Below are 25,204 nucleotides of genomic sequence, written 5' to 3'. Positions count from 1 at the left end.
ACAATATCTTTTCCTACAAGGGTCAATAATAAAACCTCACTTTCTAAGTATATACATACCTTGAGCAAGAGGTTGCAGGGGAAGAGCAGGCTGCCCGGGCTGAATTGTTAGCAGGCCTTGGCGCTGCAAGGACAGGAGGTGTTGCTGCTGAAGTTGTTGCATCTGTAAAAGCTGCTGCTGGAAGGCCAACTGCTGTGTAGCCACCTGCTGTTGCTGTGGCTATAAGAAAAAGGAGGGAAAAAAATTGAGACAGATTTCCCAAAGATAGTTAAGTGACAGTTTCAAAACTTCTCATCAAATACCATGAAAGGTTACTAGAGTGAAAAAGATTCAATGCCAGGTCCCATTTATAATGCCAGGATTGTCTCACATACCAAGGCAAGCGATTAGGTTAATTTGTTACATTTCTATACTTGCTCTCACTTTAAACTAATTCAATCAATCAATCAAGTTATCTCCTCCTGCCACCCCAAGTTTTTGAAAAGATGGGTTTTCTATTTAAGACATGAACTTCCAGACTGAAATTTTTAATTATTCTCACAAGAAAGAAGAGAGAGTCACAGTACTTCAGGGGGACTTGAACCTTGAACCTTTGAGGTGCAAAAGAACATGTTGCTTTTCTCACTCTTGCACAGGGAGAAGCTTTTAACTACTCTGTTTATCACTTCTGACATAAATAAATGAGAAAAAATCAGACCCTTGAAGAAGAAAAACTTCATCTAATATTGTTAATTAGCCATGACAAACGATGAAATAACATTGTAAATCTTTCATAGAAACAGCCACTAGATTTTAATTACACACATTCATAATTTAGCAAACAACATCTTAGTTGAATGTGAGTGTTTAATATGTACAGTACTTCAGGCTTCAGATTCTTTAATTTTCTTCGGCTAAGGAAAGCTCTTGGTTTTGCTCCTATGCTCATCATGTATTTTATTTCTTTATGCTTCAAAACCCATTAAATGCTTACCATGTTGATAAATATCTTTTTATTTATTGTACAGTGACAGGAGGAAAACTTTTGTTGTGTAAAATATCAATGCATCATGCTAGTGTTTAGCAGTTCCTTTAGCTGGCCAAAAAAAATTATTGTAGATTTCCTTAGTAATTATCTGAGAGATAGAAAGATAATACAGTGCAGTAGTACAATAAATAGAAGGAAATTATCTAATATCCCTAATCTGCTAGGAATCATATCAAGGTGGAGGTCTTATCCACATTATGAGTAACAATTATGGAAAGAAATATTAACTCTTACTAAACTACAACAAAACATACTGGCTCAGAGAAAATGACAAGTTTCTAACTTTGAACAATTTAGCTTTACAAATTAGGATGTCCTCACTTTTGGGATCACATTTTATAAGTGATACTAAAAAAGTTTGAAATAACGACAACCTTTCAGGCCTTGCATGTGATGGCCAAGATTTTTACTGAGGGAAGAAAAAGGACATTTAACTAAACTACGGGTTTATATCTGTTATGTGCACAAATATAGCCTTATATTCCCAAGAATTTGAGTGAAAGTTCACAGGAGAAGCAAAAGGGTTGTATTCCTCATAATCCCCGATAGTTTATTTCATAGTTAAAACCCTCATTCCCATATTAGCAACCAATTTCAGACATACTATCATGCCACTGAGAAAGTTAATTGAGTCTCACTCTGAAAAATACAATCTATAGTACTAAAAAAAAATACATTTAAATGAAAAGCCAGTGTTTTCATTTTAAGAACAGCATGCATAAATTGATCCAATTGTTTTCAGTCCTTTTCTAGTTATCACATTAAATAGAGAAACCAATGATAGTTACACAGTCATATCAAAATTAATTTTTCCACTTTTGCAGCAGAGATTAATTCTGAACAGACAAAAAAGCAAAACCAACATTACCTCAAAGCACTTGGGGTCAACCATTCCTAGATTAAGCACACTGGCTTTTGTCTTGTTTTGTTTTGGGGTCTTGTGGTAAATAAATGCTTAAAAAAGTCTCTATCTAAAATGACTGATGCCTTTTCTGTTGTCTCCTCAGTTATCCCTAAGAAAAACTCATGAAAGCTCTCTACATTTGAAAAGCCAGGATATAAAAGTATACAAGGCCCATTGTCCAAGAAAGAATTTAAAAGCAACAGACTGTTGCCAAACTGTGCTCCCCACCCAGTTACCAAACACAGGATACAAGCCAGTTTGTTTACTTCTCACAATTGAATGCATTCAAAAAAGGTCTCAGCGCAGTCCTGTTGTCAGGTCAGTAGTCAGTGTTAAAATGCTGAAATATCCTGATAAAACTTGCATTTTTGATCCCCTCCCTAAAGCTTCTGTCAGAGGTCTGTTTTCCTTTCTTAGGTTACTCCCTCCTGCCTACCGTAAACTGTCATAACTGCTGGAGGACAAACGGTCCTTTTAAAACAATCAACTTAGTCTAGTTCGAATGTAAAATTTAAAAAAAAAAAAAGGGATTCTTCTTATGCTTTGATTCCTAATTACCCCGGCCTTCTGTTTCACACATCAGTTAAGCCATATATATATAGACAGTTACTTTGGGATTTGCAGAATTCTGGATTTTTTTTAGGGCTAGTGTCCTCTGAGTTTGACCAAACACCTAATGGCCCAAGTGAACTCTAAATTTGTGCTGGAAATACAACCTCAATGCCATTTTTAAAGACATGACAGCAAAGTCTACTGTCTTGATACAGGTCAAATCTCTTAATACAGAGATTAAAGAACAAAACCCAAACCCTGACAGGACAAAATTATGAGCCACTAATGACTGGGGGATTCAGTAAATTAATACACTTGTTCCATCTGTCGACATCCAAGTTCAAACCTTGTTAAAATCATAACCACCAGTCCACATCATGAAATTGTTACCATGTGACTCTATTGTCATTTTTTTAGCATAAAAGGACCACCAACTGCATGATAATTTCCCAAGAATACCCTCTTAACGCAGGAAAATGAGGATCGTCCTAATTGCAAGCCATGTGGGATGAGATTTATTGTTAGAACAGGCCTCAACCAAATCCATCTGCACAAAAAACATAGTACAGCCAGAGACCTGTTCTCTTGTCCTTACGTATCTAAGACTTAACACTATTCAGCTCAAATAAGAAGGAATTTTATTTATTGCAGTTTTGCAAACGTATCCTATGTCAGAGTGATCACGGTAAATTAAGTATATTGTATTGCTGAAATGCCATTGCATGTCTAACTTTCCCTTCTCCTCCTTTCTTTTTTTTTTGAACGAAAACTATGGGCTCTTGGTGGGGGTGGGGGTGGGGTGGGGGAGGGAGAAGAAAAAAAGGGTGGAGGAGGGGGGTGATTTCCCGGAACTATAAGCTTTGTACTGGAGATGCTCTCCTTTCTGACAACAGCAATTTCTAAGAGTTAACTTTTATCATTCATTCTGCTGTGTAACTTTCCCCTTCAAATTTCTTTATCTGCCCTCTGAGCTCATCTGAACTTTCATGTTCTCCCAGCATGCAGGCGTGCATTCCAAACTATGTCTAATAGACCAAATAAGAGGTTAATAAGAAGTGGCAACAGAAAGAAAAAATACAATCCTTGGTAACTGATAAGAATGACAGTGGCAGCCCTTTATTGTTTGTCTTCAAATATAGAGTTAAAGATCTTTAAAAAACTAAATTTTTACGCCTTTGAAAAGAAAGAAGCACAAAATAACAACAGGGGGTTATTGCCTGCCAGCCACAGGGGAGAAGCTCCATAATTCTTATTCTCCCTTTTGAAGGCTGTTAGAAATCTGATTCAAAAAAGCAACAGCAGAAGGAGAAAGCCTCTTGAGGCTATAGCCATTTCCTGTGATCATGCATAATGTGCTTCAAAAGTGGGTTTTTACCAATTCTGTTGATCAATTGCACCTCCTTCATATTCCCTCTTTTTTCTGCTGTGTTTACATCTGATGTGACTCAATGACAAGCACTGTCTGAGACAGTGAAACAGGCCTGTCATGTTGATTTATGGGCGCATCAAACCACGACTTGTCCAAACTGAAGCTCGCAGTTCATTAATTAGAGAGTTGTGACTTTGAAGTCAGCTTTCAGACTGTGGTTTTTAACATTTGGCTTAATTTATATGCTCTTGAATGTGGATCTCTAAGGAAAAAACTGAAATTCCCTTCTTGTCTTTGAACTTCTTTTGACCGCACAATAATCATTTCTTTGTCCAGAGTGATGCCTGCATCCCAGAGTCATTAACGCGCATTGAACTGCCACTGATGAGTAAGCCCTACTGAATTAGAAAAACAGCCAGCAAAACAAAGCTGAGAGCATTCTGCACAGTGATATCTCACAATTACATGCCTTCCCTCTCTGTGCCATTTCCATTTTAATTACTGTTAGTCCTTTAGATTTACATTTTAGACACTTTTTAATCTGTTTCCTTTTTATTATGGCAGCACCCGTTAGCGCCACTATACTTAAGGTTGTGTCAGCTTTTCCATTATAACCCTCACTCCCTCCATGCCACATAGCGCCCCCCCCCCGTGTTGTGGGGCTTATAACTCCCCCTGTGAGAATGCACTGTGGGCAGAGAACTAGGTGTGCAGGTGAGTTATCAAATGTGTCGTTCCTGGTTCGGTTTGGGGAGTGACCGGGAGATAGTTGGGTCATTTCTACTGGTGATGTCAATGGCATCATGTGTCTCCATGTGGGAGCCCTGGAAACGGGGCCAAATGGCAGTACTTTCTCTTACTGGTAAACCAGTGGCTAAACAAAGACCGAATGGGCCCGGGTGCCACCCGTCAACAAAGAAACCCTTAAGAAAGGCTTTACATTATTTACTAATTATGACAGGGAAATATTGCTGAAAATATTCTTCAGCAATAAGAAGCATCCACCATCATAAAGTCCTGAGAGACAAGAAAGGCTACGAAGCTCCCGGGGGGGACAACAAAGAATGCCGCCAGTTTAAAACACCGGTACACCTAGCCTGACAAATTGTTATTTATTCAGCAGCCCCAACATGCACAGAGCTATAAAGAAGATGAAATAGTGTAGACCCTACCCTAAGGCCTTAGCATTTCAATTTTAATAAGAACATGCAGGTTCCCCCAAGTTAACTTGTTCTACCCTGGAATGGCAGAGATGTGAATTCAATGCCTCCCACCCTTGGAACAGGGTGATGAAAGGAAAGATGGATTGTCAGCACTGGTCTTCCTATTTCGATTTTGGAAGTCAACTTCACACTGGATGCTCCTGGTATGACGTCGTTTCCCTAAACCAGTAACATGGCCAAAACCCTGAGCTAGAAGTTAGCATTCTTGCACAAAATTGAGGGTAAAAGAATTTCCCATTTTCTCTGGGTTCATTTTTGATTGTTAGCTTCTCTCTGTGTCCCTCCCTCACCCCCATTTTCAAGCCAACATGAAATGTCCAACTTCCCAAAGCATCACTGTGGATCTTGCTCGCAACACTTGTTCCAATACTCACACTAGAAGGCAAATGCAAGTCAGGGTTATAAAATATGTGGCAGCGAGCAAATGGAACCCCAAGAAATAAGAGAGAAAACAGGACAATAACTCTCATCTGAAAGCTGAGATCCGATAGAGTCAGCTCAGTTGTGCAATCATTTAAAAGATGAATGACAGTTTAATAGCCCCTAGACAGTCCTCTGGGATCTGTGGTTTGAGAGTAAAATATGTATTGTCTGTACCTCTTTAGGCTGTTTTCCAGCATGCTGTTGTTGTAAAAGTTGGAGCTGCAACTGTTCCTGTTGTTTTTTATAAAACTCTTGAAGCTGCTGCTACAAGGAGAAGAAAAGATGGTAAGTAACAAAGTGGAGAATCAATTCAGTGTCCCTTTCAGTGTGATACACAAACTGTGATTTGAAAAATAGCATCCTTTTATCTGTAATGGTCTGACCTTTAGTTTGAAACTCAACAATAAATTCAAGGCACACTGACTATTCCTGGCATTATCGTTTGAAAAGTAATCTCCAAAATGAACTGATGAAAAACATACCATTTTCTACACCAACTAATTAAAATAAGGCAAGGAATGACCTTTGATTGTAACAACAAAGCTAAAATGCCCTTGCTGAGAGAGCCTGGTAAATCTCTGTTGTGAAACATATACATGCTTCCTAAAGGATAGGGTTTGACTCTCTTAAGTGTTGTTGGAATACACGCATACATTCCCCTGTCCCCCACTTCTTTCCCACCCTCTTCCCCCACATAATTGTGGATGTAAGATATAGTCAGTTTTGATGTCTTTTCGGCGAGAACATTGGCCACAGAATGGCAAAATGACAGTTTGGAGTGGACTTCAGCGTGAGCATAAATGAATGATTTAGTATCATGCAGGCTCCTGAAGCTTCAAAATGACTCTATTTTAGAAACTTTTGGGTATTGAAATGGGCCCTGCAAAAATTGGTCAATTTACATTTACTGATCAGGTGTGATACCGAAACTACTCAATATGGCTTTATTTCTCATGGCACTGTTTAGTCTTCGGTTTCAGTAGGTTTCTTACAAATGAGACAGTAGTTTTCAAATGAGAATACCTTTAAAAAAAAAACCTTCTAAAAACCTCAATTACCCAGATAATCCCAACACATCATCTCCTTCTTTTAACTGTGGCAGGCTAGAACATTGGAAGTATTTGATGCACTTTCTTCTAAACCTTTAATTTCAAATGATTACACAGCAACCTGGAAACTATCTGCCCCTCTACCTCCACCCCGACCCCATTGCCCCTAGCCCCAAACTTCCCATTTTTAGGGTTTCAGTAAGGATTCTTGGTATTCAAGAAAAGGACCGATGCAGTGGTAGAGATTGCAGGAAGAGAATTTAGAAGCATGAGTCCTGCTGGACCCTCGATGGTATTCATTTGAACGGTTGTAAAAACAAACAATTACCTGTTGAAGCATGAGTGCCTGCTGCTGCTGGAGCAGGACCTGGAGTTGCTGGGGTGTAAGCACTTGCTGCTGGAGGATCTGCTGCATTTGCTGGGGAGTGATAACTTGAGGTGTCATCATAGCCACTGACACTGGAACCTAAAGAAGAAATAGAGTATTAATAGGGGGTCAGGAAAACATTGGTAGACGTCGTTATGCCATTCTTAAACACCAGTCAGGTCAGGAAAACATTGGTAGACAGCGCTATGCCATTCTTAAACACCGGTCATTTTGACAAAAAATTTTCCAATTGTCATGCATGAGTAGCTTTTCTAGAGTAGGAAGAGCTCTGTAGCTCTTTTTGGTATTCAAAGCTGGAAGACATTATTCCCAGTTGCATCAATGAGGCTAGCAATGGGCAAGAGGGCAAAGGTTCAACGTTGTACAGGGGTCCAGATGAAAGCTCCAAGTGTGAAACCCTTCTTAAAAATTTAACTTAAACATATTTTATTTACAAATGGTGCCAAGGTCTACAATGAGGTGCTCTACCGCTTATTAAGGGATTTTAAGGAAATCAATGAAAGTTCAATCATGTAAATCACAGCACCCATGTACTCATAAAATTTGAGTGGAAAGACCCTACTATGATGCCTCTATTCCATATTCACCCGGCATACAGATGTCTTCAATTCTTTCATATTCTGTGAGATACCATTAAAAGCCTCTTTCCATGACATTTCAGTGACAAACAGCTACAGTGATGAACTTGATAGCATTTCATATTTGCAACTGTTAACACGTTTCTGCATGGGCATCTTTGCAAGGAACCTGTACACTGTATCTGAAAGGATGATGTTTTGTTCAGATAAAACACTGACATTAAAATGACGGGCTGTCTTGGCCAAGGTTACACAAATTGTATTCAAGCGGATACCTAATGACAATACTATGAATTCTGCAAGCTTTCTAGAATGTAATTTAGCTACTCAAAATAATCACTGCACTTGTGTTTAATTTGCAGACTACAGGAGAACCATTTTGTCAGTCCCTGCAATGCAAAAAGACTATTTCACTAGAAACTAAAACAAAAAAACCCAAAAAACCCCACCCCAAAATAAACACATGCAATGAAGGAAAAGACAAAACCTGCCTGACTTTTTTCAGTGATATCTAAGCATCATACTTTTCTTTAGTTTCAAATCAAACATGTGACAGCAAGAAACTAAAAGCGGTAAAAGATAGTTTGTTAAAAAAAGATCTGCTGTCATCTCATGTATTAAAATAAAAGGTAATAACATGTTTTGCACTTTGCCTGGGTGCCACTTTTTTAAAAAAAAAGACAATGACTGATAAGAAGATAAAGGAATTTTTTTTAAAAATCTCCAGGGTAGCGGTAAGCAAAAAGGAGAAATGCAGTATTAATTTTATGTAACATAATGTCTTAATATGCAGTTTATCTTGACTTTTTCACATGATTTGTCCTGTCATTTGCATAGCGAGCTCTCATTCCTAATTTCACAGTCATTATGCACTGATGTCCTGATTTCTCAGCATCACTAATTTTGATGAACTAAAAATGGTTCCTGAAGGTCAGATTCATGTACAGTGAACATCCGCCAGTGTTGCTGTATACATACTGTGTGTGCATACAGTCATATGCTCAAAATGATTTTTAAGGCCCAGGTTTGAAAAGTCAAATAAAGCTTATATTCTTTTGGCAAATCATTAACCCAACACTCGATGGTCACCAATGAATTCTTACTATTGTAGTGTGCCTATGTGCCTAAATTTACATCTGGTATAAACAGCAGAAATTCATTTTTGGTATTGTCTTAAATATAAAAATCAATGTTCGTGCATTCAATAATGTATGTGTGCACAACTGGTCTTTTAAAAAAACAACAAATTCACAATATACCACCTATCAGGGTTGGGCATAGCTTGCTTCCGGGGAACAACTATGGCAAACATTAAGGACTTCATCGACATACCCAACAAATCAACAAATGAATTCCAAATATTCTACTGGGTGTTCATTTTAATTTTGAATTCCACAGTAAAAAAATACAGACTGCAATTATCACTCATCTGTTGAGACACTAATAGTACTGTAATCACAAAAGAAGTTTATTTCTCCTTCAGATCTATATCACCATTTATTGAAGCCTGATGAAGCAAACAAAGGAAATACGCAAAGCTTTTTTCTATGCGTTTCTTGGATGATACACAATACAAATGTTTCTAAGCCAGATTCCTAATGGTGATGAACAGGAAAACGGACAGGAATAGGGTGGCGTAAAGTCTAAACAGTGGTGATAAACATTCATTTAGTGAAGTGATAAGGTGAGCCCTCCTAGAAACAATTTTGAATAAAGCATTTTAATAGAAACTTGGGGAAAAAAATGACTCCAATTGAAATAACTCACCACCATGGGAAAAAACGAATCTGACTGAGAAGCCCTGTGCCAATTTTCAATTTCAATGGGGAACAAAGTTGGAATGGATAATCGAAATCCACTGATAATCCAAAAATCTCATACTGAATTTTTAAACCTAGCCCACCAAACCTTTTTTCAGAACTGCTAAGAGCAAAATTAACTGATTTGATCTTCATCACCCTTCCCTTTCCTCCTTGAAGATGCTGATGAACAATTAACTGTCTAAAAATTATGAGTATCAGAACGGAGGAGGACTATTAGGAAAAAAGGCCTGAATAATCCACACAAACTGTATAATCAGTCCTCAAGGAACCAGGAATTAATTCCAGTATACGGATTGGTTCAATTTAGCTTTACTATCTGAAACCACATTTTTACACCAGTTAGCTTTGTGCCTCTTAAAGTGAGCTCTAACTCTAATTTATAAATGTAATAAAATTTAGGTGTACCCAAAGTTTCTGCTCCAGCATATCATGAAAATAACTTATGGAAACCTTTAACAAACATATTCAAATGGACCAGAAACTATTGTGTCAAAAAAAATCTGAGTACAATTTAAGACTTTAAATAGTTAAGAATTATGGCCTATATATCCACTCCCTTAACTCCCAACGTCCAACTTTTTCATGTAGCTAGTCCCTACTAATACTAGGAATCAAAGGGCATGCAGCACCAGCAATAGGCTATTATAGCCCACACTTTATTACCCATTACTACCGAGGTCATTAGCAGTAAGAGTGATTGTACTGGTCTTAACCTATTGATCATTGTAACTACTATCATTTAATCCCGTGTTGAATGTCTGGAAAGCTGCTAAAGGCACACAAGAGAGAGTGTTTTAGCATTAAGAAATATAGCCAAAGCTTGGAAATTACACTTTGATTCATAAAATCTAGCCAGTGGTTTAAATCAATAGTATTTAAAACAGTCATGTAAGTTCTTAACTACAGCTCTCTGATATTTATGAGTCCCTTTTTGAGTCTACTCAGTCAAAACTAAACTTTATCTTACATGCCAGGCAATATTCTTTATATTACTTTTGATTAAAAAAAACATTCATTTCTGATGCTTTGTGTGCTAGAAAGCCTACAGCTGAACTGGGAGTTTAAGACAATTCTTGATTTTTCTTTTCATTGACAATTTAAATACAAAAAAATTATAACCCTAACACTGCAAATGCTCTAACCATGTGAGTATATAGAAATGAGTATGTTTTATGGGTTAACAATGAATCATAGAAGGCAGTTTATGAAGAGCTAGAATAATTTGAACTGCCTTCAGGGATCAGAAATTCAAATTAAACTTCTGGCAGACATTTAAAGAATGCTAGCACACAAAACTGGCAACAGAAAAAACAAAACAAAAAAACAGCCAGTTAACACTGTTCAGTTCAATTTTTAGGAGGAAATAATGAATTAAAAAATACACTTCAAGATACATTGTTGACTGATACCAATAGGGTGTGGTAGATACCCAGGTGCACATAAATCTGGCAGCGATGGTAAAAATACAGCTGTGCTTTGGCTATCGGAACTCTGCTAGTATAGACCTGCTGTCATTTTAATACCATCAACTGCAAAAAAAAAAAAAAGTATTCAGTACTAACAATTGCTATTAAGAGCCTGTACTGCTGGCTAGGTTCTGTCCATTTGATATTTTTCACCTCAGTACCTTATGTTAAAGAATACGCTTGATTTTTCCTCAAAAAAAAAAATTGTGGAGAAGGGAAACATACAAATGAAGGAGTTGTGCTGGCTGAGAGAATCTACATATCGTCAACAAACATCAATAACTAAATGATCATCACTTTAATCTAAATGAAAATATTTGCAATTAGTTGAGACAACAAAAATACACCAACCTAGGTGGTGTATACATGTAAGTAGGCTAATAAATCCACTGAAATATGCACTGTAAATAAAGAGTACAATTTTAAAATTACACTGTATGTCAGTGTCTTTTTTTACCCCATTTAGTGAGTATGGAATCGACCATCTCCCAGATCTTTACTAGGCAATTAAAAATTGCCCAAATTTAAGGGCATTCCTTGGTTCTTAATTTAAGACCTTTCTATTGCCTTTTTGGAATGGAAAGGTGTCCTCCAAAAAGCAATGACTGATGCTTCTTTTCAGAATTTTTGCTAAATAACTGAGTGGCTGCACAAAAATGAAATTTCGATCAGTAAAGGAAAACTGGAAAAAAGATCATGAATAACTAATTCAGGTCAGATTCAAAGTGACTATATTGAGAAGAGCTTGTGTAAAATATGAAGTAGAGAACCCCTAAATCTGACAATACAAAATACCTTCTATTATTCAATCGATAAATGGGTACGACTGTTTTATCGGTAAACAGAGAACTCTAAAGCACAATGCCTCAATCTCGATCTATTCCCTATAGAATTACAAAAGTATTGTACAAGATATCTGCATCCTAGGAGTATAATATATTTCTGACATAATATTTCATCTTCAAAACAAAAAAAAGCATGCTGCTGGGTCTAGTCATGTGGAAACCATAATTGTTTCATTATGGAATTTCACTTTTTGTCTAACTCTTTAAGGCTTAGCTATTTTGCCATAATTCTGTTCAAAGCATTAAAACAGGTAATGTTTATTATATTAATGCAGAATCATTTAAGAAGTCATTAGCATAACTGTTCTTTTGGTAACAATACAACTACTTATTCAAACCTGCAAAAAAAATCTTCTTTAAAATCAAATTAACATTTTATTTTTACCATTTTGTTTAGAATATGTTATCATGGGAAGAGATATTTCTTTGAATATGGGCCTGCATTACCTGAACTTTCCTGCCATTCACAGTATTTCAGGTTATCTGGTCTAATAAGCAACTACTTTCAAGGTTTTTAATGCTGTTCTTTTGTTTTTAAATTAGAACTGGAATATATTCATATTTGTTTACAGCAGAGGCATCAGTGAAACTTCATTTGATCTGATCTACAATTTCTCATGCACACCAGGTTTCTCACTAAGTGCCTGGATAATTGTTTTAGTTATAATAAATAGTTTGATTTGCATACAAATATAAAGTTTACATTAAATCTTTTTGTCACTGACATTTATTCAACACAGCAGACAATGGAACATAAATGCCCCCCCCCCCATCCCCAACCTAATAGGCACTGATTTTTTCAAACTTGCAGCTTTGATCATTTTTAAAAACCAAGTATAGCGTTCATCTTTCTTCCCCCAACCTTTTCACTCATGTAGGTGGAGTGGAAAACAATCTAATGTACGTGATTCAAACAAGCGATGACATTTTATGATGGTTAAATACAAAGTGCTACAAAAGATCTCCAGTTTAGAAGTAGAACTGTTTCATCAGGGTACCAAAAATACCCAAAGCTGCAAGTCTTAAACTCATGAAGAGAAAAGGACAATATGTTCCAGCCAGAGAAACTCATTCATTTGAGCAGTATTTGTTCTATCAGGCCAAGTTTAGTTAAATAATAAAAGTTCACAACTGAATCAGCAACATACCTAGAAATATGCCTAAATTATAAAGGAATATTTTGGATAGAGGAATTATAGGTCAGCAGCCAAGGATCACTACAGCTGACAACAAAAAGCCTTCTTCCTAAATTCATTTTTTGACAAAATTACATCTGTACATATCCATTTTTCAGACTTCAGACATATTCTGTAAGGTGCTGGGCAGTTTAAATGAGGGCCATATTAAAAGAGTAGAGCTGAATTAGAATTCAAATACCCAGGAATATCAACATGAGCTATATTTCGAAGGTTTTTTTAAATGCCACTCAGTTCTATGCTTTATTTAGAATTACAACTTCAGATGTGTACAGTGTGTAGTTTCTCACACCTATATCAAGCACCTTCATCTGTACATCACAGCTAAGCACAAAGGTGCAAATTAGATTCTAATGAGAAAATATCAGTTTCTTCTTTGACAATCTTGCCATTCACTGATTTATTTCTAATGAAGACACACTCCAACCGGCAAGCTCTCTATGTGTTAAAGGTCAAAACACATTCAAAAATGCCTAGCAAAAATCAAGGCAAATGGGAAGCCCATAAAGAAACCTTTTTATAAAGTGGCGTGGCAATTAGAGTAATTGTGTAAAAAGCCATCTTCTGTAAAAAGTAAAAGAAATTAAGCTGCCACGACTGTAACAGGTTAGATGAAAATCAAAATTTAATGTATTCTCCCTTGTGTCATCTTGTTTTGTCAAGACATCAAATAGAATTGTAAAGTACAAAATAACAAGCCCTTGAGAAATCACAGAAGCCGACCTTTTTGATGTTGTTGGTTTACCTTGTTCTCAGTTATTTGAACACTGATGTTTCAGATTTAAGGACAAGATAAAGCTTAAAAAATTAAAACATGTTACCAGATATTCTAAAAAGTGTGATATGACATCTTACCTAATCAATGAGCACAGAGGTATTTTAAACCCGATGCTAATATGATCTTCAATAAATCTGTTTAGTATTCATTTTGTAACTTATTTTTTCCACATTCAAATCAACTTCCCTCCAAACAATATGCAGGTTGGGAAGGTGTAATAGAGAAGACTACTTGAAACATAAAGACCAAAAGAAGAGTGGGTGCTACTATTCCCAGATAATTCATTCCACCTACTCTGCATAAAGACTACCTTAAAAATAAGTATATGGTCTTTTCTTTCTTAAAGAAAATAAAACTGAGCAAAGAGTGAGATTTACAAAAATAAAGATGTACTGCATAGTTTTACTGAACTCTGAACTACAACAAACAAGTTTCCAGTAATGCAGTTCTGCTTTCAGCAAAACAAACAATCCATTCAAAACCAGCCAACCCTTTCACCAAACAATAACAAATTTAGCTTATGGTGTCAGGACTTTCCCACAATCTAGCTCTGCAGGTGTTGCTAAAACCTAACCCCCATCACTTCTTTTCCCTATTAAATAAAGCACACCCAAAGCATTTAAACCTACAACTCATAAGGTTCTAGACATATATCTTGCCAAATGCTTTCTTCCAAACGCACACCCAAACAGCTATTGTATTTACAAAAATATTTACAACGAGAAATCTCATGCAAGAGTCTTTTCAGTTTACATGAATCTTCCTCTACCTCCAGGATTAAAAGAGCCAACAAGAGTAACCGGGTATAACAGAGGAACAGCCACTTATTTAATGAGTGAAACACTGAAATACACAGTACTACTCATGGAACACCTAACACTTATGAACACCAGTACAGGTCCAAGAAAAACCACAAAAACTGGACACTCTGAAACTTGCTTAACAATTCAACTGCCTACTCCACTATGCCCTAATTTAAATGCCCAGGAAATATTTTTACCATGTCTACACAACTGTTGCTGCACTTATCACTTGTTTACATTCAAACTACGTAAAGCATCAGGCATAAATGTTAAGGCTTCCAGTTAGTAAAAACAATATATCAAAAGTAATTTCTTCTTAGTTGTTATTGCAGCTAATGCTATGATTAACTTCAAAATACTACACCTAATCATACCAAGTTAGATTTTATTCATCTTCCTGTAATGATAGACACATAATGTCACTAAAATACAGACAAAACAGCAACCCTTTCTCCTATAACAACCCAGATTGATTCAGAAATTCATTGTTTAAATTATTTTTTTAAATTTCACTTTCATTGTATTGAGTTTAGCTAAAGTTATAATGCAATGGCAAAAAAGCAGTTCATTTTTCTAGTACCTGTCCCTGTCGGTGTCAAAATACAAGAAAAAACGTTTTGATGTGTTTTCTAAGGTACATTTAATTGTAGAAAACAAAAAAAAGCCAAACCAACCCTTTCTATCACAAGCTTTCCGATGATTTATGGTTTACCAACTCAGCAAGGTTACGCAACACTGCGTGCCTTTAGATGCATTATTGGAGTCAGTTGAGATTTAATTAAGATCACAGCCTCTAAAATCCCTGTCAAATGAAAATTCACAGAAGACAATACACTATATACCCTCATGCAGATTGTTTCCATTCGATGCTCAGGAATAACATAAATTAATCCTTGTTTCTATGGTGGCAGACAAAAGTTCACTAATTTAGTTTTCCTTTGACTTATTTTGCTTTCTATTGTATATCACTAGATCATTCAACTGAGAGAGAAAATAAAATGTTTAAAATGGCAAAAAAGGTACTCAACATAATTCTCATAGCTCGGCTATGATGTCATCACATTTTCATTTAGGCTAACCATGTTCATCAGAGTCATATTTAATGGCATCTGTTCTTTAAAACAGATAAAGGGGACACACACAGACAGATTTATTTCAGGTTACTTTAAGAAACACAACTAAAGCATAGTAAAATGAACTGCATGTGAATTTAGTCAGAAGAGTTTTAGGAAAAACACATGCAGGGTATGTCAGCAAATGGGTTGCCAATCTTGAATTATCAATGCACATTAAAGAGAAAATTAATTACTTTTCATTGGATTTTTCTGCAGGTTGATATTGGTCCAAAGTAATCTTAAAAGAAAATGTGTAGCACTGTAAGACTTTACCTAGTCTACAAATATTTTTGTCCATATTATCTTAATATCTTGTTGCTTATCTCATGGCTTAGAAATGACAGGTGCTAACAGTCTGCTGCTTGACAGACCACTACACAAATAACTGTCTTGCCTGAAAGGGCTAATGCACTACTAATGAACAATAAATCAACTTTGATTATAAAGTGTCAGACCAATCAGTTTTCAGTTCAGCTCTATCACTTACTAGGGTTAGTCGGCTTGTCTCTGTAAAGGTAGTAAGCATTTTGCTTTCAATTTTATGACCTTATCACTGAAATTTCTTAGATGAAGAAAAAAAGTTAAGAAGTTCTGTTTTTCATTCATGTGAGCAGTGAAATAAGAACAGAGGGCAAAAATAAAATTTCACTACACTACAGGTATGTGAAAAAAAAACAAGTCAACCAGATTTGGGGTAAGGATGGCTTTAACAGTGGTCATGTAAGCTTGATAAGTATACTCTCATTCCCATCCTTAAACCCTATCGGGTCTCATTTTTTAATGTATAAAAAAGGCATGTGTCTTAATATGAATCCCACTGTCTTCAAAGTTTAGTTGGGTTTCTCTAATAAAGAAATGCTGCCAACCACTTTTCATAAACAGATATTAGTCACTCAATGATTCACATTTCCTGTTATTAGGTTTAATTTCTTTTATAAACGTCTCTTCTTTTCAAACGTTGAATTCTCTGAAAAGCAAAGCGATTCGAGTATTGATGGTGTAAATGCTTTCCTCCGAGTAGCCAAACTAAAAGAGGTAGGCACTGAACGGGTTAATCTCAAAGAGGAAGAGTATATATGCACTTTGCTCTAAACTTACCACCCACTTCCTAAGGGCTCCTTCCCTCCCTCCCTCCGCCAAGCTCAAAAAAGCCCATCTCATTTCCACTGAAATATTGTAGAGCAGGTCTGACACAGCTACATTTAGATCCTGTTACAAGTATTTCCCTGGAATTCATAACACTAGTCACTGTCAAAAACAACCCTCACAAACTTAATTTCACGTGGCAAATTGACTAGTAAATAAGTTCTACAGAGTATCACATTTAAACCTGACAAAGTATTTTATTTGTGTCTAGTGAGCTACACAAATCTGAAGAGTTCTGTACAAAAGAGTAAGGACAGAACCTAGCAGAACGAAACAGCCCCACTATTGATTGCATTCACTTAATGCTATCTTGACTATCCATTTATTTTTTTTAAAAAAAGTAAGGACCACACTATCCTTCACACTTCCCTGAGATGAGACAATTCACTATATTTTTAAATGACTCGTATGATGAGCATCGCCTCCAAAGGAACACTAAATCCAAGCAAATAAAAATAAACACCACTTTAGCTACTTCTACCCTTGCTTTCTCCACCTCCCCCCCCCCCCTTCAGATGAGACCCAGGCCTGAGGAGAGCTGCCTATTCTTTTTCTAATTCCACCCAAACTGTTTGTACTTGCAGTGCAACTCTTGCTAAGTTGGTAAACAGAGATTAAAAAAAAAATGACCAACTGAAAAATTTAGAGCCTGGTTATTCCTATAAATGCAAGATTCAACCATTCACAGTACACTAGGAAGCAACCCAAAAAAAATCGTAAAATCAATCATATTGACCAACCTGATAAACTCCATTTAGCTGCCACCACAAACAGAGAGCTGGGCCATGAAGCTCTATTAAGGCTTGTTGTACAGTCTTTAGCTTCCTCAGGTTACAGACAGATTGCACGCGCAAGGGTGCTCCTGAGCTGACAAGATGCAAAACTACCCAATCAGCCACGCCCTTCTCCACCAATCACAACCAGCCTCTAAACATAATCAGTTCAAACACCCCTACACAATGGGCCTCCTCTCTCTCCCTCTCTCGCTCTTTTTTTTTTTACTGACGGCAGGTGAAATAATGCTTTTGTGAAATAATGCTTTTGTCTCTAAAGCAACTACAGTTAATTGCTGTTAACCCTTTGACCTGACTATGCTTGTGGCAGCTCTCTAGAAAGGATGGCAAACAGCACACTCTTACCCTTAATCAAATAGCTGTTGAGAACAATTCTTTTTTAGCAGCACTTACTGACAAATAGTTTAGAATCGGTAACCTTGAGGAAGAATGCTTTGGGGGAGTCGGGACTCCACTAAACGTCCCAACAAACACACACACGCTCGGAACGATCATTCAAAATAAGAAGGAAATAACATGATTAAGGCGGCACTGAAAAGGTTTTCTTAGAAAAGAGGCTTTAGTAAATACTTTCACTTCACATTTAATGACCTTTTTTTCCCTTTAATAACCTTTTTTTCCCCAAAGTTCTCTTTCCAAAGAATGTGCGTTCAATAAATGAAAACAAAACTGTTCTGCTGTACACTACTACACGGGAATTTGTACAAATAATAAGAATTGTGTCTCCTCTGTGACTGAGACTACCTTCCCTTTTTCGTAAAGCAAACACAAAGGCATTTGCCACAAACATAACTAAGTGATGTTTTGAAAATACTTTCTATAGGGGCATGGGATTTCTAAGGCAAATTTTGCTCAATAATAATAATAATGTTGGTATTTGTTAAGCGCTTACTATGTGCCGAGCACTGTTCTAAGCGCTGGGGTAGACAAAGGGGAATCAGGTTGTCCCACGTGGGGCTCACAGTCTTAATCCCCATTTTACAGATGAGGGAACTGAGGCACAGAGAAGTTAAGTGACTCGCCCACAGTCACACAGCCGACAAGTGGCAGAGCTGGGATTCGAACTAATGAGCCCTGACTCCAAAGCCCGTGCTCTTTCCACTGAGCCACGCTGCTTCTCCAAAATGAACGCAAATGAAGCTCATCCTGGGAGTATTTAATGCACCAAGAAAAATGGAAAAACTCAGGATAAAGGAAATTCTGATAACAAAAATACTTTCATTTATTCTCTGGTAAATTTTTCAACACTGCTTAGAGCTTAGATATTTCTAGTAATTCAATAAATCACCTGCATGCTTCACGTATTCATATTTATCAAACACTTCCTGACCTTTAGCATGAAAGCAAATAATATTCTTGTACATTGTAGCTACTTAGAAAAAGTAGCAACAACAACAACAACAGCAACTATTCCCTATTTTCCTCTAGTTAAAAAAAAAAGCCCAAAACAAACAACAGCAACAAAAAACTCCATCTTTGTCAACGATATCTACCGATGTGGCAATCAGTAATTCCAAGAGTTTTACTTGAATGTGTTTTTCTATAGGCAATGTATTTTCTAGGCATGTTATTCTCTTTAAGTGGAAGTTACTCAAAACCCCAAATCATCCTTGATAAGGTTTCCAATCCTGAAAGACTTTACTTTCAATAGTCAATGAACAGCAGACAATACATCCTTAGTTTTGTTGATAATGACCCTCACAGAAGGAAAGACAAAAGGCCCAATTTACTGACAACTTGTGATCAGATGTTAAATGGGTTGGGATGCAGATTGCTCTCCACCCTAAAGTGTTTTTGTGTCAGATAACAAATTTATTAATGGGATTTTTTTTCAGGTCACAAAAATGCGACCCCACCCTCTCATGAATATTTAATAAGGGACTAAGGGCATATTTTACAGGGCCCTAAATCTGCCAGACAGTGCTATGAATCAAGAGGATCCTGCCTCTTAAAGGAACAGAAATCTCTTTCAAAAGTGGGGCAAAACATACTGTGCATAGGAACTCATGTCCTATCAATCCACCCCATATCCCATAGAAGCAAAATAGAAAACATCAAAATGATGTGCTTTTAAGGAGATAGCACCTATGATAATTGTATGATAAATTAATGCTTCTCATATTTTGAATATTTCCAACAAATGTGATCTATTAGTTCATCTGTTTATATTACTTTATCCTAGAACATTTTGCCCAAACCCTACTATATGCTTTTAAAAGATGCCCAACCCATTTATTTATTTATAGAGATTTCTGTCCTTTTGAAATATAAATTCAGTTTCTGTGGCCAGCAAGTTACACTGAGGACAGGATAAGAATCACAAAAACATGCCTAAATACTCTAATTCTCTTTAAACACATGGCAAATCTACATTGGCAGAGCCAAATTCTTCAAAAGAAAGTACTTTCCTCTGGATGCTCCTCCATGAAGCCAGTGTTAATGTTAATGTTAACACATGGTTACTGGATCTTCCACTCAATGTCAGCCTAAAGCACATGTCTCTGCTACTTCCCCTAGTGCTCACCTAAGAAAAGGTGCTGCGTTTAAGAAAATAGTACTGAATAAGGTCCTATGCGATCTCCAAAACTTTTTCCTGAATTGGAAAACAGTAATTTCATGGCATGCATCAGAAAACCTCAATCTCAGACATCTGCCAGGGAGTACTCTGGGATTATCAACTCTCTCTCAAGGTGGAAGAGCCCGCACAGTCACATATAGGGTATCTTTCAAATTGAAAATATTGTTCATTCATCCATTCAATAGTATTTATTGAGCGCTTACTATGTGGAGAGCACTGTACTAAGCACTTGGAATGTACAAGTCGGCAACAGACAGAGACAGTCCCTGCCCTTTGACAGGTTTACAGTCTAATCGGGGGAGACAGGCAGACAAGAACAATGGCAATAAATAGAGTCAAGAGGAAGAACATCTCATAAAAACAATGGCAAATAAATAGAATCAGGGTGATGTACATCTCATTAAACAAAATAAACAAAATAAATAGGGTGATGAAGATATATACAGTTGAGCAGACGAGTACAGTGCTGAGGGGGTGGGACGGAAGAGGGGGAGGAGGAGACGGAAAGCGGGGAGAAAAAGGTTTAGCTGCGGAGAGGTGAAGGGGGGGTAGAGGGAGCAGAGGGAAAAAGGGGGGAGCTCAGTCTGGGAAGGCCTCTTGGAGGAGGTGAGCTTTAAGTAGGGATTTGAAGAGGGGAAGAGAATTAGATTGATGGAGGTGCGAAGGGAGGGCATTCCAGGACCGCGGGAGGACGTGGCCCTGGGGTCGACGGCGGGATAGGCGAGACCGAGGGACGGTGAGGAGGTGGGCGGCAGAGGAGCGGAGCGTGCGGGGTGGGCGGTAGAAAGAGAGAAGGGAGGAGAGGTAGGAAGGGGCAAGGTGATGGAGAGCCTTGAAGCCTAGAGTGAGGAGTTTTTGTTTGGAGCGGAGGTTGATAGGCAACCACTGGAGTTGTTTAAGAAGGGGAGTGACATGCCCAGATCGTTTCTGCAGGAAGATGAGCCGGGCAGCGGAGTGAAGAATAGACTGGAGCGGGGCGAGAGAGGAGGAAGGGAGATCAGAGAGAAGGCAGACACAGTAGTCTAGCCGGGATATAACAAGAGCCTGTAGCAGTAAAGTAGCCGTTTGGGTGGAGAGGAAAGGGCGGATCTTGGCAATATTGTAAAGGTGAGACCGGCAGGTCTTGGTAACGGATCGGATGTGTGGGGTGAACGAGAGAGACGAGTCAAAGATGACACCGAGGTTGTGGGCCTGAGAGACGGGAAGGATGGTTGTACCATCCACGGTGATAGGGAAGTCTGGGAGAGGACCGGGCTTGGGAGGGAAGATGAGGAGCTCAGTCTTGCACATGTTGAGTTTTAGGTGGTGGGCAGACATCCAGGTGGAGACATCCTGGAGGCAAGAGGAGATGCGAGCCCGAAGGGAGGGGGAGAGGACAGGGGCAGAGATGTAGATCTGCGTGTCATCTGCGTAGAGATGGTAGTCAAAGCCGTGAGAGTGAATGAGTTCAGCGAGGGAGTGAGTGTAAATGGAGAACAGAAGAGGGCCAAGAACTGACCCCTGAGGAACTCCAACAGTTAAAGGATGGGAGGGGGAGGAGGCGCCTGCGAAGGAGACCAGAATGACCGGCCAGAGAGATAAGAGGAGAACCAGGAGAGGACAGAGTCCCTGAAGCCAAGGTGAGATAAGGTGTGGAGGAGGAGGGGATGGTCGACAGTGTCAAAGGCAGCTGAGAGGTCAAAGAGGATTAGAATGGAGTAGGAGCCATTGGATTTGGCAAGAAGGAGGTCATGGGTGACCTTAGAGAGAGCAGTCTTGGTAGAGTGGAGGGGACGGAAGCCAGAGTGGAGGGGGTCCAGAAGAGGATGGGAGTTAAGGAATTCTAAGCAGTGAGTGTAGACGACTCGTTCTAGGATTTTGGAAAGGAAGGGTAGTAGGGAGATAGGGTGTTAACTGGAAGGGGAAGTGGGGTCGAGAGAGGGGTTTTTTAGGATGGGGGAGACATGGGCATGTTTGAAGGCAGAGGGGAAGGAGCCATTGGAGATTGAGTGGTTAAAGATAGAAGTTAAGGAAGGGAGGAGGGCAGGGGCAATGGTTTTTATAAGGTGAGCGGGAATGGGGTCCGAGGCGCAGGTGGAGGGGGTGGCACTTGCGAGGAGGGAGGAGATCTCCTCTGAGGATACTGCAGGGAAGGATGGGAAAGTAGGGGAGAGGGTTGGTTGGGGGGAGGGAAGAGGGGGAGACAAATGTTTAGACAAATGGTGCCCTGTGGAATTCACAATGTTAGCGAGTGCTTACCCAAATACTATGTAAAACGGGCCTGTTGAACACGGACATTCATTCCACAACAACAACGCCAGCAACAAAAAAGGTAATGTCAGTGCATTCCAGATGACTGAAAAATCTTGTTGGGATTTCATATATTAATGAAGTATAATTTTCCTGGGGATCCCAAAGAACTTTTGCAAAAATTGTTTTTGACTACATATTTTATAAATAGGTACAATCAGGGACAGAAACAATGGGAATCTTATTAAAAATATATTTTAGAGCACAACATAAGCAAGCCTACATCTATGAGCAGATACCACTGAGAGCTTGTTGAAACACCACCATTTAAGAAGCTTGTCCTAGGTCATGAGATAAATTCATTGTACAGATTCGCACGTGTGCCACCCCAAACTCTTATCATTGAATACCATTTCTGAGATTCTTTTTTTGTGATCTGCATTATATTTTGACCCTACAGAAAAATGAGAGGCCTTAAATCCAGGCTGCTAGATTCAGCTTTGGAAACAGTGAATAGATGAATGAAACGAAAGGGCAGCGCAGTAATAATCTTGTCATGATATTAGCCCTACGCACTGATTAATGGAGTGGCACTGATGTTTACAAAAGTCCTCAACCAATTTTTGTGTCTCCTACATTAGTGGAAACTGATCATGGATTAGTTAGAGAAAGTGGTTGTGAACACTCAGGAAGAGATGGGATCATCTTTTCATTTCAATTTACCATGAGTAATACTCATAGAAATTTGATCCCCTAGAAGAACAGAGGTTAAAAAAATATAGCAAGAGCATAGGTAGATGGGGCCAGACTCTCAGACTTGCTCTTCCCAGGGCTCTGACAAGGCCCCGAGAGTTTCCAGTCAGGACGGAAAAGATATGAAATAGAAACTTTCTGACTTACTAGCTCTTTGAAGTCTGTCTCTTCCATTCCTCGTCTCCCCTAAAATAAAATCTCTACCTCCTTTTTGCCCCTGCACTCAAAATGAGAAGTTGGCAACTCTGATCAAGAGCATATAAGAGGGTGAAATCATAAAATCAACACCCCCCCACACACATGCACACACAAAACCCTGAATTTTAGGCACTCATCTGCTGTTTTAAACTGTATTAAACTCTAGACTGTAAATTCGTTGTGGGCAAGAAAATGTGTCCGTTATACTGTACTCTCCCAAGCGCTTAGTACAGGCTCTGCACATAGTAAGCACTCGAAAAATGTGACTGATTGATAGGAAAGGTCTCTCAGACTGCAACAGTTGAAACTTTCTCCTCATTGTGCCTCAAAACCTGCCCTGAGGGGAACAGTTTTCTAGAGGCTTGACTGTAGTTGAATCGCTTTAATGTCTCCCGAGACTACCAAGAAAGGCTGCCAATTAGGGTTACTAAACTGCAGTGGTGATGTCTGAGATCTATGATATTCGTGATTTTTTTTTTTGGTCTGTGGAACAACTATGCAGACTTGATAGAAGTAACATCTTTATTTTTAAAAAATGGCACATAAATAAATAAAATAAATTGTGGTATTTGTTAAGCGCTTACTATGTGCAAAGCACTGTTCTAAGCGCTGGGGGATACAAAGTGATCAGGTTGTCCCACGTGAGGCTCACAGTTTTAATCCCCATTTGACAGATGAGGTAACTGAGGCACAGAGAAGTTAAGTGACTTGCCCAAGGTCACACAGCTGACTAGCGGCGGAGCCGGGATTAGAACCTGTGACCTCTGACTCCCAAGCCCGCGCTCTTTCCACTGAGCCACTAAGGGAGCTAAAACAGTTAAACTCTTATCAGTATTGCTTATATCACTGTTATGTCTTTGTTGATATTGTAGCTAATTGTGTTGTTTTTTTTCAGGTGATTGCTAGTTTGGCTAAGGGAAAACACCATATACCAACCGTTGTTCTACAAGTGTTTACATTTCTCTTTATGACACACTCTAAATTACTACTCTCATCTTCATTTAGTGCACCGTTTTATAATGCCACTGTTACTAGTTAATTTAGCTCTACACAACAAAATCTGTCAACATTCAGGTAAGTTATGAATATGATATGTGTTAGGGACAACATTTCCATCAAATGGTATTCTTTAAATGTACAGAATGGTAAAATCACAGATAAATAATAATTACTATTTAAAAGAAATCAAGATGAAATTTTGTCCAACTTCATAGCTGACTGACCTTAATACTCCCCTCGATTTTTTCCCATCCTAAAGTAAAATGTACTGACTTACTATTATTCTACCAATAGCTTTGTGCTGGTCATACTGAAGACTGAAAAACTGCTCCAATGGAAATTTCTTCGTGGAAAATAATTTGTAAGTGTTTTCGACTTCTGGGTGCCCAAAATGCAAGAAAGAACCGCTATCAAAAACAGTCTGTTATTTCCCCTAAAGGATGCATTAGAGGATTTCCAGTGCACTCAGGGCACACAAGCAAACACTGTACTCCATAATAGCATGCATTAAAGTAGGGGAGGGATTAAATGGCTCTTTGGGGATGAAATTACATTTTAATTTTTTAGATTGTTTAATAAAGCACCTAACCCCTTTTATTTTGTAAAGTCAGTTTTTCAGGATAGCCAGGATTTTAAACAACCTTGGGAAAAGGCAGACAAGGCACCAAGGAAAACTTGAACTACAAGGCTGCTAAATATATTGTGTCATGAAATTTTAGGGACCATTGAAATGGGAAAGGCAAGCACTACATGTCCAATCCTGCCATCTGAACAATGCTAAGAGATTTGCACTCAAATACAGAAAAACACCTTCTTTGACCCTATGGAGACACACCCTCATGTAAAAAACCCTTTTTATGGTCTGCCCTCTGCTGGTACCTCTGCCAGGATTAGAAAATCCTATTTCATTCAGGCAAGCACTCTTAAAAAATGCGGGGGGGGGGGGGGGGAGGCGGGAGAGACAGGTA

At 38.3% G+C, this 25,204-nt stretch overlaps 1 protein-coding gene across 6 annotated transcripts in view; it reads right to left on the bottom strand.

Annotated features, from left to right (window-relative positions):
• Positions 1-25,204, bottom strand: part of FOXP1 (forkhead box P1) — a 359,850-nt gene that overhangs the window by 87,830 nt on the left and 246,816 nt on the right. For 5 of the 6 annotated variants that reach the window (XR_005659478.1, XR_005659477.1, XM_039910133.1 and 2 more), the window contains 3 exons: positions 6,876-7,013; positions 5,673-5,762; positions 60-219 (listed from right to left, as the gene is read on the bottom strand). Coding sequence is in view for 4 of the 6 variants with exons in the window: in XM_039910133.1 (XP_039766067.1) it covers positions 60-219; positions 5,673-5,762; positions 6,876-7,013 (388 nt within the window). In the remaining 2 variants the exon portion in view is untranslated. The remainder of the gene's footprint in view (positions 1-59; positions 220-5,672; positions 5,763-6,875; positions 7,014-25,204) is intronic. The other variant, XM_039910132.1, reaches the window with a different exon arrangement.

Source organism: Ornithorhynchus anatinus, chromosome X1 (genome assembly GCF_004115215.2).
Source record: "Ornithorhynchus anatinus isolate Pmale09 chromosome X1, mOrnAna1.pri.v4, whole genome shotgun sequence".
In the NCBI taxonomy this organism is placed as follows: domain Eukaryota; kingdom Metazoa; phylum Chordata; class Mammalia; order Monotremata; family Ornithorhynchidae; genus Ornithorhynchus; species Ornithorhynchus anatinus.
This window is presented reverse-complemented; position numbering and strand designations above follow the sequence as displayed.